The sequence below is a fragment of the Callionymus lyra genome, chromosome 17 (genome assembly GCF_982586985.1).
Source record: "Callionymus lyra chromosome 17, fCalLyr1.hap1.1, whole genome shotgun sequence".
NCBI classification, from domain to species: domain Eukaryota; kingdom Metazoa; phylum Chordata; class Actinopteri; order Syngnathiformes; family Callionymidae; genus Callionymus; species Callionymus lyra.
The window spans coordinates 20,080,006-20,100,526 of record NC_141834.1 but is presented as its reverse complement, the minus strand read 5'-3'; the positions used below and the strand labels follow the sequence as shown (position 1 = coordinate 20,100,526).

The 20,521-nt window shown below is 37.0% G+C and overlaps 1 protein-coding gene across 1 annotated transcript; it reads right to left on the bottom strand.

Annotated features, from left to right (window-relative positions):
* Positions 1 to 934: 934 nt before the first annotated feature.
* LOC148062922 (discoidin, CUB and LCCL domain-containing protein 1) lies at positions 935 to 20,521 on the bottom strand. The gene is made up of 15 exons (XM_087812973.1): positions 20,396 to 20,521; positions 17,539 to 17,760; positions 17,257 to 17,394; positions 13,921 to 13,972; positions 13,790 to 13,862; positions 9,675 to 9,808; positions 9,556 to 9,593; positions 9,284 to 9,460; positions 7,316 to 7,428; positions 7,077 to 7,251; positions 6,910 to 7,005; positions 6,761 to 6,854; positions 5,698 to 5,735; positions 5,523 to 5,627; positions 935 to 1,511 (listed from the first exon to the last, which is right to left on the bottom strand). Exons 1-15 carry the CDS (start codon positions 20,490 to 20,492, stop codon positions 1,132 to 1,134), a joined length of 1,932 nt encoding a protein of 643 aa, XP_087669099.1. The 5' UTR covers positions 20,493 to 20,521; the 3' UTR covers positions 935 to 1,131.

The window sequence follows — 20,521 nt, the reverse complement described above, 5'->3', positions numbered from 1 at the left end:
AAGTACTCCACAATACTTCACATATATACTTGTTACTACACTATCACAACACCAGAGTCAAGTACTCCACAATACTTCACATATATACTTGTTACTACACTATCACAACACCAGAGTCAAGTACTGGACAATACTACACATATATACTTGTTACTACAGTATCACAACACCAGAGTCAAGTACTCCACAATACTTCACATATATACTTGTTACTACACTATCACAACACCAGAGTCAAGTACTCCACAATTCTTCACATATATACTTGTTACTACACTATCACAACACCAGAGTCAAGTACTGGACAATACTACACATATTTACTTGTAACTACACTATCACAACACCAGAGTCAAGTACTGGACAATACTACACATATATACTTGTTACTACACTATCACAACACCAGAGTCAAGTACTGGACAATTCTACACATACTTACTTGTAACTACACTATCAAAAACTACTTGAATTGTCTGTTTATATCTTATTCTTTTGTAATTTCAACACAATCTTAATGATTTTTACTTTTACTTTTGTTTATCACTTATGAAGAAATGTTGGTTCTTATAAGTAGTCATAATGTTTCGGCTGTTAATAATGCTGTATATGTATATTATACGTCATTAATTTATGAGGACTATGAAGGATTTTTTGCTGTTAAAGTTGTTCATTCAATATCAAGATTCCATGTCAAGTATTTTATTAGCTGTTCTTGTATAAAATATGTATTAAATATAAAGAAAATGTTGTACAATCAAATCTATTTTTTGTCGAATATTAAAATACTGGAAAATACACTTTAAACACTGTTGGTCGTCATTCATTCAATAAGTTATAAGTAAGTGAGTTTCTTTGCAAAGTGATAAATAATTCATGAGTAAAGTACGTTATTGTTCATCGTTTCAAAAACAACATTCATATTCAAAGTATATAAAACTTTCATCTCCCGTTTTATTCATTGTATTTTGAGTCGCGGACTCGCCACCTAGCGGTCGCACGACGTCATTACAACAATTTCACTTTTTTTAGAATGATTTCAAATGAACAACAAAAGTGCAACATGTGGTTAAAACGTCTCAACGGTGAGAAAAAGTCTTTGTAAAAAAAAAAAAGTCTCTATAAAAAGTGTCAGAGCGGCTCCTGATACAAGGGCCTCGGCGCCGAGGGGTCACATGACTTGGGCTCGGCGTAGACCACGCTGTCCGGTCTGGTGGCGTGAGCGTGGACGGCGGCCGGCGTGCAGTAGCCGTTGGACAGGACGCCGTGCGACGGGCAGTCGTAGGCCAGCGGAGGGCCGTGGTGGACGCAGCCGGGCAACATGGCGTCCTGCTCGCCGAAGGGCGTGGCGTACTCCGGCTCGGCGGGGAGAGGCTCGGCGTACTCGGGGAGAGTACCCGGAGTGGCGTAGAGGTTGAAGGCGTAAGGGACGGTGTAGGCCTCGTCCGAGGAGGAGGAGGGTCTGAAGGTCGAGCCCACCTTCTGCCCCCCCAGAGCCGGTTCGGCGTAGTCTGGAGGGAGAGACGAATCGTCAGCTCGACCACGAGTCCTTTTCGGCTTCGATGATGAGTTTAATGAGAGGGTGTGAGACGAGTTTGAAGTCAGTCGTAAAGTGTTTATTGAGAAAGAAAACGAGTCGGAAAGTGAAGGAAATGAAACGTAGGAGTTGGAATTTGTTTGAGTTATAAACGGATTCATTAACTGTATGAGTTAGAAAAGGAGTTGGAACATTTGAACGAGTTAGAAAATGAGGGAGAAAGTGTTTGAGTTAGAAAATGAGTCAGAAAGTGAGTTAGAAAAGGAGTTGAAAAGTGTTTATAGAATAAGAAACTGAGTTAGAAAGGGTTTGAGTTAGAAAATGAGTCAGAAAGTGTTTAATTTCAGAAAATGAGTTGGAACATGTTTATCGAGTTAAAAAATGAGTCCGAAAGGTTTGAGTTAGAAAATGAGTCAGAAAGTGAGTTAGAAAAGGCGTTGAAAAGTGTTTATGGAATAAGAAACTGAGTCAGAAAGTGTTTGATTCAGAAAATGAGTTGGAACATGTTTATCGAGTTAAAAAACGAGTCAGAAAACGAGTCAGAAAGGGTTTGATTCAGAAAATGAGTCGGAACATGTTTATCGAGTTAAAAAACGAGTCAGAAAACGAGTCAGAAAGTGATTGATTCAGAAAATGAGTCGGAACATGTTTATCGAGTTAAAAAATGAGCCGGAAAGGTTTGAGTAAGAAAGTGAGTCAGAAAGTGAGTTAGAAAAGGCGTTGAAAAGTGTTTATGGAATAAGAAACTGAGTCAGAAAGGGTTTGATTCAGAAAATGAGTTGGAACATGTTTATCGAGTTAAAAAACGAGTCAGAAAGGGTTTGATTCAGAAAATGAGTCAGAAAGTGAGTTAGAGAAGGAGTTGAAAAGTGTTTATGGAATAAGAAACTGAGTCAGAAAGTGTTTGATTCAGAAAATGAGTTGGAACATGTTTATCGAGTTAAAAAACGAGTCAGAAAACGAGTCAGAAAGGGTTTGATTCAGAAAATGAGTCGGAACATGTTTATCGAGTTAAAAAACGAGTCAGAAAACGAGTCAGAAAGTGATTGATTCAGAAAATGAGTCGGAACATGTTTATCGAGTTAAAAAATGAGCCGGAAAGGTTTGAGTAAGAAAGTGAGTCAGAAAGTGAGTTAGAGAAGGCGTTGAAAAGTGTTTATGGAATAAGAAACTGAGTCAGAAAGGGTTTGATTCAGAAAATGAGTTGGAACATGTTTATCGAGTTAAAAAACGAGTCAGAAAGGGTTTGATTCAGAAAATGAGTCAGAAAGTGAGTTAGAGAAGGAGTTGAAAAGTGTTTATGGAATAAGAAACTGAGTCAGAAAGTGTTTGATTCAGAAAATGAGTTGGAACATGTTTATCGAGTTAAAAAACGAGTCAGAAAACGAGTCAGAAAGGGTTTGATTCAGAAAATGAGTTGGAACATGTTTATCGAGTTAAAAAACGAGTCAGAAAACGAGTCAGAAAGGGTTTGATTCAGAAAATGAGTCAGAAAGTGAGTTAGAGAAGGAGTTGAAAAGTGTTTATGGAATAAGAAACTGAGTCAGAAAGTGTTTGATTCAGAAAATGAGTCGGAACATGTTTATCGAGTTAAAAAACGAGTCAGAAAACGAGTCAGAAAGGGTTTGATTCAGAAAATGAGTCAGAAAGTGAGTTAGAGAAGGAGTTGAAAAGTGTTTATGGAATAAGAAAATGAGTCAGAAAGTGTTTGATTCAGAAAATGAGTTGGAACATGTTTATCGAGTTAAAAAATGAGTCGGAAAGGTTTGAGTTAGAAAATGAGTCAGAAAGGGTTCATCAAGTTTGAAAGTTAGTCAGTAATAATGAATGGAACCAAACGAATCATAATGTGTATTTGGTTAGAAAAGGAGGTGGAACATGTTAACGAGTTAGAAAATGAGTGAGAAAGTATTTGAGTTAGAAAATGAGTTGGAACAAGTTTATCGAGTTAAAAAATGAGCCGGAAAGGTTTGAGTTAGAAAATGAGTCAGAAAGTGAGTTAGAAAAGGAGTTGAAAAGTGTTTATGGAATAAGAAACTGAGTCAGAAAGTGTTTGATTCAGAAAATGAGTTGGAACATGTTTATCGAGTTAAAAAACGAGTCAGAAAACGAGTCAGAAAGGGTTTGATTCAGAAAATGAGTCAGAAAGTGAGTTAGAGAAGGAGTTGAAAAGTGTTTATGGAATAAGAAACTGAGTCAGAAAGTGTTTGATTCAGAAAATGAGTTGGAACATGTTTATCGAGTTAAAAAACGAGTCAGAAAACGAGTCAGAAAGGGTTTGATTCAGAAAATGAGTCGGAACATGTTTATCGAGTTAAAAAACGAGTCAGAAAACGAGTCAGAAAGGGTTTGATTCAGAAAATGAGTTGGAACATGTTTATCGAGTTAAAAAACGAGTCAGAAAGGGTTTGATTCAGAAAATGAGTCAGAAAGTGAGTTAGAAAAGGAGTTGAAAAGTGTTTATGGAATAAGAAACTGAGTCAGAAAGGGTTTGATTCAGAAAATGAGTTGGAACATGTTTATCGAGTTAAAAAACGAGTCAGAAAGGGTTTGATTCAGAAAATGAGTCAGAAAGTGAGTTAGAAAAGGAGTTGAAAAGTGTTTATGGAATAAGAAAATGAGTCAGAAAGGGTTTGATTCAGAAAATGAGTTGGAACATGTTTATCGAGTTAAAAAATGAGTCGGAAAGGTTTGAGTTAGAAAATGAGTCAGAAAGTGAGTTAGAAAAGGAGTTGAAAAGTGTTTATGGAATAAGAAACTGAGTCAGAAAGTGTTTGATTCAGAAAATGAGTTGGAACATGTTTATCGAGTTAAAAAACGAGTCAGAAAACGAGTCAGAAAGTGTTTGATTCAGAAAATGAGTTGGAACATGTTTATCGAGTTAAAAAACGAGTCAGAAAACGAGTCAGAAAGTGTTTGATTCAGAAAATGAGTTGGAACATGTTTATCGAGTTAAAAAACGAGTCAGAAAACGAGTCAGAAAGTGTTTGATTCAGAAAATGAGTTGGAACATGTTTATCGAGTTAAAAAACGAGTCAGAAAATGAGTCAGAAAGTGTTTGATTCAGAAAATGAGTTGGAACATGTTTATCGAGTTAAAAAATGAGTAGGAAAGGTTTGAGTTAGAAAATGAGTCAGAAAGTGTTTGATTCAGAAAACGAGTTGGAACATGTTTATCGAGTTAAAAAATGAGCCGGAAAGGTTTGAGTTAGAAAATGAGTCAGAAAGTGAGTTAGAAAAGGAGTTGAAAAGTGTTTATGGAATAAGAAACTGAGTCAGAAAGGGTTTGAGTTAGAAAACGAGTCAGAAAGTGTTTGATTCAGAAAATGAGTTGGAACATGTTTATCGAGTTAAAAAACGAGTCAGAAAGGGTTTGATTCAGAAAATGAGTTGGAACATGTTTATCGAGTTAAAATGAGTCGGAAAGGTTTGAGTTAGAAACTGAGTCAGAAAGGGTTCATCAAGTTTGAAAGTTAGTCAGTAATAATGAATGGAACGAAACGAATCATAATGTGTATTTGGTTAGATTTATATATAAAGTATTTTTTTTTATAGTTGCAGGACGAGTTGGAAAGTTTTTATCGAGTTAGAAACTGATCCAGAAAATGTTTGAGTTAGAAAAAATGAGTCAGAATCAAGTGAGAAAACGAGTAAAAATGTGGTAATTGACTCAGAAAAATGACTCAAAAAGCTAAAAAGGCTAAAAAGCTTGTTCTCTGTTCTTGAAACGTTAGTTTGGAGTCGCAGCAAACACTCGGACATGAACTCGTCAAACTCACGATGCTAACAAATGAAACCGTTTAACGACTTAAACGAGTGACTCAATGTTGTGACTCGAGTCAAAGACTCTTCTCGAGCGGGGGAGGGGCGGCGGATAGAAAACAATCTCAAGAGAACCTCTTTGGAGAGAGAACCTCTCAGAGGAAGGAACGTGAGTCTCCACCAGAGGAAGGAGTCCTTGAAGAAGACTCCACTCGCGGTCTCACCGTTCCGAGGCGGTCCGGGCAGAGGGTCGTGGACGTTCCTCTCCAGGGGGTACGAGATGAGGTCCGGGGGACACGGGAGACTCTTGGCCTGGAAACTCTGACAGTCTGACGACGACAAAGACTTTTTAAAGACTTGTTTTCATGACGACAAGTCGATGGAAGCAGAAAAACTCACTTGTCGGGAGAGAATATTTGATCTGAGCTTCTTTTTTCCTGCAGGAGACGAGAGTTAAAATGATTTAAAACATTCATTAAAATACGTTTGAAGGGAGAGTCGATCGTGTCGTGACTCGACGCTGATCTTCGTGTTATCAAAGTTAGATTTTTAATTTTATCTTCACGAAAATCTTGATCAACTCTCTTGGATTTAAAAGCTTTATATTGAAAAACGACTGTTTTTGTTTAGTTTAAGGTCTCGATTCATTGATAATTAATGTAAAAAAACAACACTTTATTCTTTATTTTACAAATCTAAGCAACAAAAATTATTTTTTAAGAGTCAGAGTCGCTGGAAACTTTTTTTTTTTACCTTTTATTTATAGAAAAACCTTGAACAGCTGTCTAAAAACATGATAAAAAACTGTTTAATTAAGTCTAAAGACAAAGATGTATATGATGGTTTTGGTTTAATATTCAACTTGAGGTTTACATTTATAATTGATGAAAAAAACCCACATTATCTTTTACTAAAGACAACATTTCTGATAGTTCCAGGGATATTTTTCTTTTTTTAATTATTAAGATTCACTTGCAATCATTTTTTCTTTTTTTTTTTCTCTAAAAAAACCTCAAAAAGACACAAATAAATTATGACACAATCAAAAATATTGATGTTTCTTTATGCATCATTAAAAGTTTTGTCAAAAGGGAGTTTTTTGTAAAGTAAAATATTATTATTATAAACATTTATTTAGGACTTAAAGGAGAAAAAATGTCAAACTCACTTGTAACCATTATTTTTAAACTTTTTTTCTTTAGAAAAAACTTGAAAACTCTCAAAAAGACACAATAAAAACACGACACAATCAAAATATTGATGTTTTTTAAGCCTCATTTAAAGTTTAGTTTTTGTAAAGTCAAATATTTCTTTAGGACTTTGAGGGGAAAAAGTATTTTGAGTCGATCGGTTCAATATTCGATTGATATTTGTGTCCCTGAATGATTGACAGCTGAGTTTGAAGTATCAGAACCTTCTGAGAACTTCTCACAGCAAGTATTTGATCTTCATGGACTCGTACCTTCGCTTCCACCAGACTCCGGCCAGCAAACAGGTCCCACACATGATCAGACCCAGGACCACGCCCACGGCCAGGACCACCGGCTGACCGGACCCTGCGGGAACCAAGAGTCATGAACCGAGTCTGGACCAGTAGTCCGACTCACGTACTTGGTCTGGTCTCCACCAGGATGGGACTCTCCGTGGACGAGGGGGCGGGCGAGGGCGTCGGACCGGACGGGTCGACCCTGACGGGCGGAGCGGCGTCTGCAGGGGCGAGAGGACGGCGTCAGTACAGGACCCGGGATCAGGATCAGGATCAACCGAGGGATCTTCACCTTCGGACGAGCGGGTCCTGGTCAACATCTTGGTGACGGGACAACCCAGGACCTGGATCTGAGCCGAAGCTCTCCCTCGCCAGGCGAGCGGCTGCAGGCGCACGAAGCGAGCGACCGCCGGCGGGAAGAGGTTGTTGCGGGACCTGAGGTGACCGTCGGTGTAGGCCGGGAACACCTGAGGAACGCGGGGTCAGGTGAGACACACGGGGTCACGTGAGGTCAAGGGGGGACGGACGAACCTTGGGGTCTTTGCTCAGAGCTCCTCTGTAGACCCTCCAGTTCTTCCCGTCCTTGCTGAAGTGGAGCGTGAAGGTCTGGAGGACGAGGTCGTCGGAGCCCGTCGTGATCACCCCTGAAACATTCACCGTCATACTGTAAAGGGGGGGTAGGTGATCCTCAAAACGTTGTCAATTCAATAGTTAAACAATGTCCTGTTACTACCTTTTCATGGAGGCGGGACCAATCTGTTTGACGGACACATCACCATCCAATCACTTTTAAATCATATTTTAATTGCATCATCGTTATTTCATTGTTTAAATTTTTAATAAATCGTGTATAAAATAATTTTTAATATAAATTAATATTTACAATAACCATGTTAATGTTCACAGCTTTTGCTCATTTTTGTGTTGAAATTCGTGAAATAATACGCAGCTATAGGAACAATTAAATCCTGCGAGATTCCTGGTGACGACTGAGGACGAGAGGATACAGTGACTCCAGCAGCTTTTAAAGCTGATGTTTGGACATATTTTGGTTTAAAAAACAAATGAAAGCAGTTACGACTTCGTTAAGAGTCATGTGGTCTGTAAATACTGGACAATACTACACATATATACTTGTTACTACACTTTCACAACACCAGAGTCAAGTACTCGACAATACTACACACATATACTTGTAACTACACTATCACAACACCAGAGTCAAGTACTGGACAATACTACACATATATACTTGTTACTACACTATCACAACACCAGAGTCAAGTACTGGACAATACTACAAATATATCCTTGTTACTACACTATCACAACACCAGAGTCAAGTACTGGACAATACTACACATATATACTTGTTACTACACTATCACAACACCAGAGTCAAGTACTGGACAATACTACAAATATATCCTTGTTACTACACTATCACAACACCAGAGTCAAGTACTGGACAATACTACACATATATACTTGTTACTCAGTATCACAACACCAGAGTCAAGTACTGGACAATACTACACATATATCCTTGTTACTACACTATCACAACACCAGAGTCAAGTACTGGACAATACTACACATATATACTTGTTACTACACTATCACAACACCAGAGTCAAGTACTGGACAATACTACACATATATCCTTGTTACTACACTATCACAACACCAGAGTCAAGTACTGGACAATACTACACATATATACTTGCTACTCAGTATCACAACACCAGAGTCAAGTACTGGACAATACTACACATATATACTTGTTACTACACTATCACAACACCAGAGTCAAGTACTGGACAATACTACACATATATCCTTGTTACTACACTATCACAACACCAGAGTCAAGTACTGGACAATACTACACATATATACTTGTTACTACACTATCACAACACCAGAGTCAAGTACTGGACAATACTACACATATATACTTGTTACTACACTATCACAACACCAGAGTCAAGTATTGGACAATACTACACATATATACTTGTTACTACACTATCACAACACCAGAGTCAAGTACTGGACAATACTACACATATATACTTTTTACTACACTATCACAACACCAGAGTCAAGTACTGGACAATACTACACATATATACTTTTTACTACACTATCACAACACCAGAGTCAAGTACTGGACAATACTACACATATATACTTTTTACTAAACTATCACAACACCAGAGTCAAGTACTGGACAATACTACACATATATACTTTTTACTACACTATCACAACACCAGAGTCAAGTACTGGACAATACTACACATATATACTTTTTACTACACTATCACAACACCAGAGTGAAGTACTCGACAATACCACAAGTACATCCTACACTATCACTATATAGCGTATCGTTAACTCTGTATCGTGATACGTATCGTGCCGTCAGATTCTTGTCAACACACTCCACACGTTGAGAGTTAAACGAGCTAAGAAGCTAAAGCTAAACCTCCTCACCAGTGACGGAGCTCCTGTCAGTCAAACCCAGCTCCACCCAGGGTCGCATGTCGTCGCTCGCCGCGCTCCAGTTCACCGACTCGCGACCGGCGGCGTCCATGTTCCCGGGCGACCAGCCTGTCTGTTGCCACGACGACGACGCGTTTGTGGTGAATATCCTCAGGATGTTGTTACACTCTGTGAAGTCATTCAGTGTTGAGTGTCATTAAGTCATGAGCTCCTTGGCAGAGGTATGTGCTCTCTCAGTACATCAGCCGGTTCAAACAACGCACCTTGATGGAAGACGATCTTCTTCTCTGATAACGACTTCCTGTCGAGCAGACACGACCAATCAGAGAGAGCTCATCGACGAAAACAACAACAACCTTTTGTTCGCTGAGAATAAACTCACACTTTGGACAAGATTCCGTTGGCGAAGGTAGATTCATAGAATCTGAGACTCTTCTCCCGAGACACGGTCACGGCGCCGCCCAGGGCGTCGGACGTGGCGCCGGCGTGGACGGCCGACTTGCACAGGACGGACGTCTGTGGAGATGAAGAGTTTAACGTTGAAAAGGTAAAACAAGATTCCATTTTGTAACTCAAACTGTTTGTCACAGCTTGGATATCATCACATGTAGCTACGTGTTAGCTTAACACTTTTGGGCAAATTCAACCTCAATATTTGTTTGTTTCTGGTATCGAAACAAATAACGTTTTGACTCTTGTCACCTCTAACAAAGAAGGTCAATCTGCTGGGGGGGGGGTCTAAAGTTAGCGGAGAGTCAAAATAGCGCTTCAGCGATCAAGAATTGTATTGAAAAGCCATTATCTTGCTAGGTTTTGCTGTCTTTCGTTGTTGAATTATGGACACGCCGCCATAGAATCTGGACTCTGATTGGCTCATGGCCCTTTTCCACTCGCCCTACTCTACTTGACCCAACTCTAACCGGTTTGTTTGCATTTCCAGGGTACGTTGAAGCAGTTTTCATCTGTAATCAAACAATTTTCAACTGTAATCAAACAATTTTCAACTGTAATCAAACAATTTTCAACTATAATCAAACAATTTTCATCTGTAATCAAACAATTTTCAACTGTAATCAAACAATTTTCAACTGTAATCAAACAATTTTCATCTGTAATCAAACAATTTTCAACTGTAATCAAACAATTTTCAACTGTAATCAAACAATTTTCAACTATAATCAAACAATTTTCATCTGTAATCAAACAATTTTCAACTGTAATCAAACAATTTTCAACTGTAATCAAACAATTTTCAACTATAATCAAACAATTTTTAACTATAATCAAACAATTTTCAACTATAATAAAACAATTTTCAACTATAATCAAACCATTTTCAACTATAATCAAACCATTTTCAACTGTAATCAAACAATTTTCAACTATAATCAAACCATTTTCAACTATAATCAAACAATTTTCAACTATAATCAAACAGTTTTCAACTGTAATCAAACAATTTTCAACTATAATTAAACAATTTTCAACTATAATCAAACCATTTTCAACTATAATCAAACAATTTTCAACTATAATCAAACAATTTTTAACTATAATCAAACAATTTTCAATTATAATCAAACCATTTTCAACTATAATCAAACAATTTTCAACTATAATCAAACAGTTTTCAACTGTAATCAAACAATTTTCAACTATAATTAAACAATTTTCAACTATAATCAAACAATTTTCAACTATAATCAAACAATTTTTAACTATAATCAAACAATTTTCAACTATAATAAAACAATTTTCAACTATAATCAAACCATTTTCAACTATAATCAAACCATTTTCAACTGTAATCAAACAATTTTCAACTATAATCAAACCATTTTCAACTATAATCAAACAATTTTCAACTATAATCAAACAGTTTTCAACTGTAATCAAACAATTTTCAACTATAATTAAACAATTTTCAACTATAATCAAACCATTTTCAACTATAATCAAACAATTTTCAACTATAATCAAACAATTTTTAACTATAATCAAACAATTTTCAATTATAATCAAACCATTTTCAACTATAATCAAACAATTTTCAACTATAATCAAACAGTTTTCAACTGTAATCAAACAATTTTCAACTATAATTAAACAATTTTCAACTATAATCAAACAATTTTCAACTATAATCAAACAATTTTTAACTATAATCAAACAATTTTCAATTATAATCAAACAATTTTCAACTATAATCAAACAATTTTTAACTATAAATCATACAATTTTCAACTATAATCAAACAATTTTCAATTATAATCAAACAATTTTCAACTATAATCAAACAATTTTCAACTATAATCAAACAATTTTCAACTATAATCAAACAATTTTCAACTATAATCAAACAATTTTCAACTATAATCAAACAATTTTCAACTATAATCAAACAATTTTTAACTATAATCAAACAATTTTCAATTATAATCAAACAATTTTCAACTATAATAAAACAATTTTCAACTATAATCCAAATTTTCAACTATAATCAAACAATTTTCAACTATAATCAAACAATTTTCAACTATAATCAAACAATTTTCTACTATAATCAAACAATTTTCAACTATAATCAAACAATTTTCAACTATAATCAAACAATTTTCTACTATAATCAAACAATTTTCTACTATAATCAAACAATTTTCAACTATAATCAAACCATTTTCAACTATAATCAAACAATTTTCTACTATAATCAAACAATTTTCAACTATAATCAAACAATTTTCAACTATAATCAAACAATTTTCTACTATAATCAAACAATTTTCTACTATAATCAAACAATTTTCTACTATAATCAAACAATTTTCTACTATAATCCAATATAATGTAATCAAACAATTTTCAGTTCTAGAGCATTTGAAAAAACACGTGTTTAAAACACTGAAAACACATCGAAGTGAAGTTTGTCGTCTTTTCTTCTTTGAAACAGGGTCACAAAAATGCACAATATAAACGTTGCTGTGTTTGTCACTCGGCGTCATTAAACCAAGACTTTCGGCTGCAAATGACATCCAGACTTAAGTGATGATTAAACTTCTACTGAAGTTGAAAACAGATGTTCACAGTTAATACCAGAGTTTTATTAAAACCACTTTATTGACGACTGAGCGTCTCATTTCAAGTAAGACTCTTAACTCCTGTGTTATTACCTCTAATGACTGCAGTTATCCTGCAATAATTCACCCTGAGAACGTTTTTCTCCTCCATTTATTTCTTACTTTGATCATCAAAAGCTGCTTTTTGTGGAATAATATTCGCTTGAATAAATGTTTATTTCATTATTGTACGGAACATTTTTATATTGGATTTAAAAGGATACAAAATTTAATAAATATATAGAATTAAGAGAATGTATCTTTGAATTAAAATATAATAACTATGTAAACAAATGTTATTAATTTAATTAAATTGTTTAAAAATATCAATTTTATTCAAAAAATATCAATTATAATTCAATTAAATAATAAAAAAAAACGGATTAAAGGCTTAAAAAAACAAAAAAAAACAAAAAAAAAAAATTATTTAAAATATTAAATTCATCGATGCATAATTCTGATGGAGCTGATACATATACTTTATATCTAATACTGACACATAATATCAATTATAATTGAATTAAATAATTAAAAAAACAGATTAAATCCTTAAAAAACAAGATGAAAAACAATAAAATAATATAAATTAATTAAATGAAATGTTAAATTCAACGATGTATTACTCTGATGGAACTGATACATCTCAATTATATCTAATATTGACACATAATATCAATTATAATTTAATTAAATAATTAAAAAAAAACGTATTAAATGCCTAAAATAACAAGAAAAAAACAAGAAAAATAAATTCAATAAATGATTTAAAACATGAAATTCATCAATGCATCACTGTGATGGAACTGATACATATAATTAATATCTAATATTGATACATAACAGCAATTATAACTGAATAAAAAAAGAATAAAAAAAAAAAAGATTAAATTCTTAAAAAGAAGAAAAAAATAAAAATAAAATAAATAAATAATTCAAAATGTTAAATTCATTAATGCATGACTGTGATGGAACTGTTACATCTCATTTATATCTATTATTGATACATAACATCAATTATAATTGAATTAAATCATTAAAAAAAAAAGAAAGATTAAATGTTTAAAAAACAAAAAGAAAAACAGTAAAATAAAAAGATTTGAAATGTTAAATTCATTAATGCATCACTGTGACGGAACTGATACATGTCATTTATATCTAATATTGATACATAACATCAATATTAATTGAATTAAATAATAAATAAAAAAAGATGAAATGCTTAAAAAGAAGAAAACAATAAAAATAAAATAAATAAATAATTAAAAATGTTAAATTCATCAATGCATCACTGTGATGGAACTGATACATGTAATTAATAAATAATATTGATACATAATAAACATATATATATATATATATATATGTGTGTACTTCCACTCACATCTCTGTAGCCCTGCTCTGAACTCCCCCACACGTCTCCGCTGATGTTCTGACATCCTGCCGGACAGTAAACACTGAGGAAGGAGCAGAAGATCAGCAACAGAACCAGCACCAGCGTGACCTGGACCTGACCTGATCCGGCCCGAGCTGAAGTGCGAGCCTCGCTGCAGACACGACACGACATCTGAAACGACAAGTGACGTTCATGAGGAGGAACATGTTCTCCGAAGAGACGTTCTGAGCCCACGGGTTCTAATTGGTGCAGACGAGCAGAGCCCGGCTGACAGAACTCTTTGTCACGCTTGGACTCGGTCACTCTGGACCGCCCGGTGCCGGAGCCGTCCCGGGGAACAGACTGTGGTTTGTCTCGGACCCGCTCCGGCTCCAGACTCCCGCAAACAAGCTCCACCAAAACAGGAAGTGATGACACATGCAGTGGATCTGGTTCTGTCTGGATTCTCCTGAGTCTTTCTATCAAACTAGTGCTCTTTAAATTATAAAAAAGTATTATTCAAAGTGTTCCCACGTAAAATATACATCTAACATATTTATTAAAACACTTTTTTATAGTTTCACAGAAATATTATAATCAATTATATTATGCATGTATTTTTCATTCATTCATTTTCTACCACTTTATCCCTTATGAGGGTCGCGGGGAGACTGGAGTCCATCCCAGTATCATAGGACGAGAGGCAGGGGACACCCTGGAAAGGAGGACACCAGTCTGTCTCAGGGCACACAAAGACAGACAACCCATTCACACACACACTCATAAATACGGAAAATTTCCCCAAAGTTCTCAATCAACCTCTGTATGTTTTCGGACTGTGGGAGGAAACCGGAGTAAACCCACGCAACACGGGCAGAACAAACAAACTTGCCCTGGAATTGAACCAACAACCTTCTTGCTGTGAGGCGATCTCTTCGCCACCCTGTATTTTTAACTTTATTTTATTTTATTTTTTTGTTTTTTTATCATAGGTCTTTTTTTGGTTTATTAATATTCAATTTGGTGTAAAACGAACCATTCAGTCAAAGAAACTGTTCCTTTAAGTGTACTTGCAGGAGAGCAAGTGTCTTCGCTCAAACCCTTGCAGGAGCCGAGGTCTCCAGCTTGCAAGAATGTATTTGTTCTTTTTCTGTAGTCGATTCTGTGTAGTATTGACAAGTGTAACCTGACAACATTTACTTTTTCCACTTATTTTCTTACAGTGACTTTTTTTTTTAACATTTAATTATTTACATAGAAATATGTTCAATATTTTAATATTACCCTATATTTATACACACAAAATAAATTATAGTCAGCAAAAAATGTACAGTGCTTGAAATGTGATACTTTTTCAAGTACAAAGTATGATTTTGATGCAGTAAAAAATAATGTTTTAAGTCCAAAGACACACATTTACTTCCATATTACCACCTTGTTACTCATGACACTTTATGTTGTTTTCAAAACTGTAGTTGGAAGTGACAGAAAATGTCGACTAAATGTATGTGCTCCGCAGCTGAAGTAACAATAAAACTCTGCCAGATCCCTGTGATGACTGAGGACGAGAGGATACAGTGGACTCCAGCAGCTTTTAAAGCTGGTTCTCCCCAACTGCACTGTTACCTCAATTTATCTTTACTTTCAAATCCTATTTTATTTTTATCATAGCTATTTTATAATTTATATTTTAATAGATTCCTTTATATAATAAAATATTACTTTATTTATGATTAACATTCAAATATTTGCTGCGTTTGTTTTTTTTGTGTTGCAATTATACTTTTGGCAGCGGTCATTACTCGACTGAGGACAAGAGGATACAGTGACATATTTTGGTTTGAAAACAAATGAAAGCAGTTATGACTTCATCAAAAGTCATGTGGTCTGTAAATACTACAACACCAGAGTCAAGTACTGGACAATACTACACATATATACTTGTTACTACCCTATCACAACACCAGAGTCAAGTACTGGACAATACTACACATATATACTTTTTACTATACTATCACAACACCAGAGTCAAGTACTGGACAATACTACACATATATACTTGTTACTACACTATCACAACACCAGAGTCAAGTACTGGACAATACTACACATATATATTTGTTACTACACTATCACAACACCAGAGTCAAGTACTGGACAATACTACACATATATACTTTTTACTACACTATCACAACACCAGAGTCAAGTACTGGACAATACTACACATATATACTTTTTACTACACTATCACAACACCAGAGTCAAGTACTGGACAATACTACACATATATACTTGTTACTACACTATCACAACACCAGAGTCAAGTACTGGACAATACTACACATATATACTTTTTACTACACTATCACAACACCAGAGTCAAGTACTGGACAATACTACACATATATACTTGTTACTACACTATCACAACACCAGAGTCAAGTACTGGACAATACTACACATATATACTTGTTACTACACTATCACAACACCAGAGTCAAGTACTGGACAATACTACACATATATACTTGTTACTACACTATCACAACACCAGAGTCAAGTACTGGACAATACTACACATATATACTTGTTACTACACTATCACAACACCAGAGTCAAGTACTGGACAATACTACACATATATACTTTTTACTACACTATCACAACACCAGAGTCAAGTACTGGACAATACTACACATATATACTTTTTACTACACTATCACAACACCAGAGTCAAGTACTGGACAATACTACACATATATACTTGTTACTACACTATCACAACACCAGAGTCAAGTACTGGACAATACTACACATGTATACTTGTTACTACACTATCACAACACCAGAGTCAAGTACTGGACAATACTACACATATATACTTGTTACTACACTATCACAACACCAGAGTCAAGTACTGGACAATACTACACATATATACTTGTTACTACACTATCACAACACCAGAGTCAAGTACTGGACAATACTACACATATATACTTGTTACTACACTATCACAACACCAGAGTCAAGTACTGGACAATACTACACATATATACTTGTTACTACACTATCACAACACCAGAGTCAAGTACTGGACAATACTACACATATATACTTTTTACTACACTATCACAACACCAGAGTCAAGTACTGGACAATACTACACATATATACTTGTTACTACACTATCACAACACCAGAGTCAAGTACTGGACAATACTACAGCCTCGTGTCGGAGAGAACCGCAGAAGAAGAAAAGGGGGCGGGGCAAAGATTCCAGCTTGAGTGACAGGCTGAAGCCCGAGGCCTGGATCTAAGTCTGGCCTCATCTTTCTGTACAAACACGCCTGAGCAGCTCAGACTCACGAATGTGGATCAGCTGTGACTCACCCGGACAAACACTCCGAGTAAACTTGTAAACGAAAGTCGGACAAACATTCTCGACGTCCAGCGAGTAAACATTTGCTCACCTGGGTGCTGGTCCGTGGTGTAGGACAGCAGGAACCCTCGCCCGGACCGGTGCAGGCCGGACCTGAACGCCACCGTGGCCTCGTTGCTCTGCAGCGTCAGGTTCTTCTGGGCCGCGCTCAGCCTCCCGCACACCGGACCTGCCAACAACCATCTCCGTGTTCAGAGGCGTCACTTCACGGCTCCATAAATCAAGCAGGAATTCAAAGTGTGAACCAGACGCCCTCGGGGCGCGAGCGGCGGCGGCGGGTTCTGTTGAGCAAGCGCTGATCCGGGAAGCGTACCGAGGAGGACGACTCCGTTCTTGTCGGCCACGGACAGGGACCCGTTGAGGCAGCCGGGGCCGCCCTCGATGTCCACGTCCCCGAAGAGCAGCAGCAGCTTCCGACCCTCGGGCACGCGGAGCCTCCAGCGGCACCAGCTGGAGCTCGGGTACGTGCCGGGGAAGTTCTGCGAGGCCAAGGTTCCCGAGTCGGCGCCGAACAGAGTGTGTCCGCAGCCATCACCTGCAAATATTACTTTACTAGTCAAGCTTTCCAAGGTTATTATAGATTTTTACTGTAAAAAAAAGCCTTATTCAACCCTTCTCTGGGTCAAGGTGACCCGTTGGCCTGAAAACAAATGTGTTTGTGGTATCCCTTGTGTTACCTCAGGGTCAAGGTGACTCGGTAACCTGAGACAAATGTTTTTGTGGTATCCCTTGTGTTATCTCAGGGTCAAGGTGTTCCGGTGGCCTGAAAACAACAAATGTCTTTGAGGTATCCCTTGTATTATTTCAGTGTCAAGGTGACCCTTGGCCTGAAAACAAATGTGTTTGTGGTATCCCCTGTATTATCTCTGGGTCAAGGTTACTCGGTAACCTGAGAACAAATGTGTTTGTGGTATCCCTTGTGTTATCTCAGGGTCAAGATGACCCGGTGGCCTGAAAACAAATGTGTTTGTGGTATCCCTTGTATTATCTCTGGGTCAAACTGACCCGATGGCCTGAAAACAAATGTGTTTGTGGTGTCCCTTGTGTTATCTTAGGGTCAAGGTGACCCGGTGGCCTGAAAACAAATGTGTTTGATGTATCCCTTGTGTTATCGCAGAATAAAGGTGACCCGGTGGCCTGAAAACAACAAATGTGTTAAGGTTATGCCTTGTGTTGTCTCAGGGTCAAGGTAACCCGGTGGCTTGTAAACAAATGTGTTTGTGGTATGCCTTGTGTTCTTTTCGGGCCTAAGGGTCACCTTGACCCTGAGATAACACAAGGGTTAAGCAGTTTCATATGCTAACCCATAGAAATTACACGTTCCAGACATTACAAAGACGTATGTAATGGTAACGTTTGTTTATGTGACGTCACAAACCGTGCACACTATTCTTCGTCCAAAAATACACTTGAAAACATCCGAAATCCTTCCACACTGCTCGTCTGTGACGTCCCTCTTGTAGTACTATGTTGTATGTTAAAAATTAAACAAGTCAATATTTTAAGCTTGTTTGTAGCAGAAGCTAAAAGGCTAACATGCTACACGGACAGAAAACATTCCAGGGAAATATCGAGCAAGCTCCTAGTGTACACACACTGTATTTGCGGGGTCTTAGGAAATACAGGTTTGTGTCCCTTTAAGTGTTTGAGATAAGTTTAAGATGTTTTAAATGTGTACAATTACGGCAAAACTTTCAGTAAAACAGCTGTTAAAGTTAATACCTTTTTTATGGTAAAGGATAACAAACTGTAGGATATTTAGAATTAAACAACTCTCCAAATATTTCAAATGCTAAAAAAAGGGATTTAATTACAACAGATACACACATTAGGAACAAAATCATCTTAAAGTAATTTTCTCACTTCTAAATACCTCTCTCTGCGGTCGGAATAATCTCCTTTCAATTCCCCGAACCATGATTCACTGTTTACTTTCCTCTCGGCTACTTCGGACCGACACAAATATTTATATCCCCCGATATGACAAACTCCTGACTACACTGTACACACAAGTCAGTTCTCGGAGGTCACATGGTGAGGGGGTGGTGGTGGGGTTGGGGGGGCGGGGGGGTTGCAGTTCAGATCCTCCAGGATGGTCAAAACACCAGAGCGGTCACACCGCCTCGGCCTTATAAGGTTTTCCTGGACAATAACCCGGCGCTCACCCTTGTGTGCATCCCTTCAGACACCCCTGCTTCCCGGCAGCTCTTTAGAGGTTAGTGCCCCTCCTGTCGGGCCCCTAAGGATTCCCTGGAAATGCCAGAGTGACATACTGTAGCCGGGGGCAACGGAGCATGGATCTGTCACTTTCCGGGTGCGATTGTCAGGAAGTTAGGGGGGGGGGGAGTTGTTGGCGCGATTCCTCGTCTCTCCTCCAAAACTTTTTTAAAGCAGTGATTTTCTTTTTTGGTTGTGAGCGATTCAGGAGCGACTCGAGTGCATCAGGCGTGTTTTCGTAGCACTCGTCTGCTGACAGGTCCTCACAGGTCCACACAGGGTGGCGACGACTGACCCGTCAATGCCTTGTCTCGTCCTGTTCAATGTGTCAATCAACATGTTACACATATTTTTGCTCTCGAACCTCAAGGTGTCACGAGCGTGTGATTCATTGATGGAGGGAGCAGACAAAAACAAGTGGATTTGTATGTGTGTGTGTGTGTGTGTGTGTGTGTGTGTGTGTGTGTGTGTGTGTGTGTGTGTGTGTGTGTGTGTGTGTGTGTGTGTGTGTGTTTGTGTGTGTGTGTGTGTGTGTGTGTGTGTGTTTTTGTGTTTTTGTGGTCACTATGATTCACACATGGACCGGCCGGACAGACCTGTGTCTCCCACACGGATTTAAGGATTTTTATCAAATGGTAAACACACGCAGAAGAAGAAGAGAATGTGAGGAATGTTTCCATGTCACCACATGACCTCCTTCAAAACACACACGGAATTAAACAATAAAAAATACAAAACTTGTGTTTGTTAAATAGAAAAAAACCCAACAATTATTATTACAGGATTATTAAATGACTCTAAAGTGTTTTGTTTGACAAGTAAAAATGTAGAAATTAATCATAGTTGTTTCCTTTCATTTTAAGTCAGGTATTAGTATAGTATAGAATTTAAAGGAGTATTACTCTTGTACTTGTTGGATGTACCTGCGAAGCGAGTTTTTTTTTCTCTCATACCTTCTTGAGCGCTGACATGTCCAGAAAACACGCTCAAAGTAATCCAGAAAACAAGAGATTTCACGGCATCGTCGATGTTGACGTTCACGGCGAGCATGTTTCGTCCAGAGGAGCGAAGAGAGTCGA

Coding starts and splice junctions, on each gene's coding strand:
- LOC148062922 (XM_087812973.1), bottom strand. CDS start 20,492: ATGCTCGCCGTGAACGTCAACATCGACGATGCCGTGAAATCTCTTGTT. Junction 9,594..9,674: donor AACGGAATCTTGTCCAAAGT/GTGAGTTTATTC, acceptor TCTGCTCGACAG/GAAGTCGTTATCAGAGAAGA. Junction 7,429..9,283: donor TGACAGGAGCTCCGTCACTG/GTGAGGAGGTTT, acceptor TGAATGTTTCAG/GGGTGATCACGACGGGCTCC.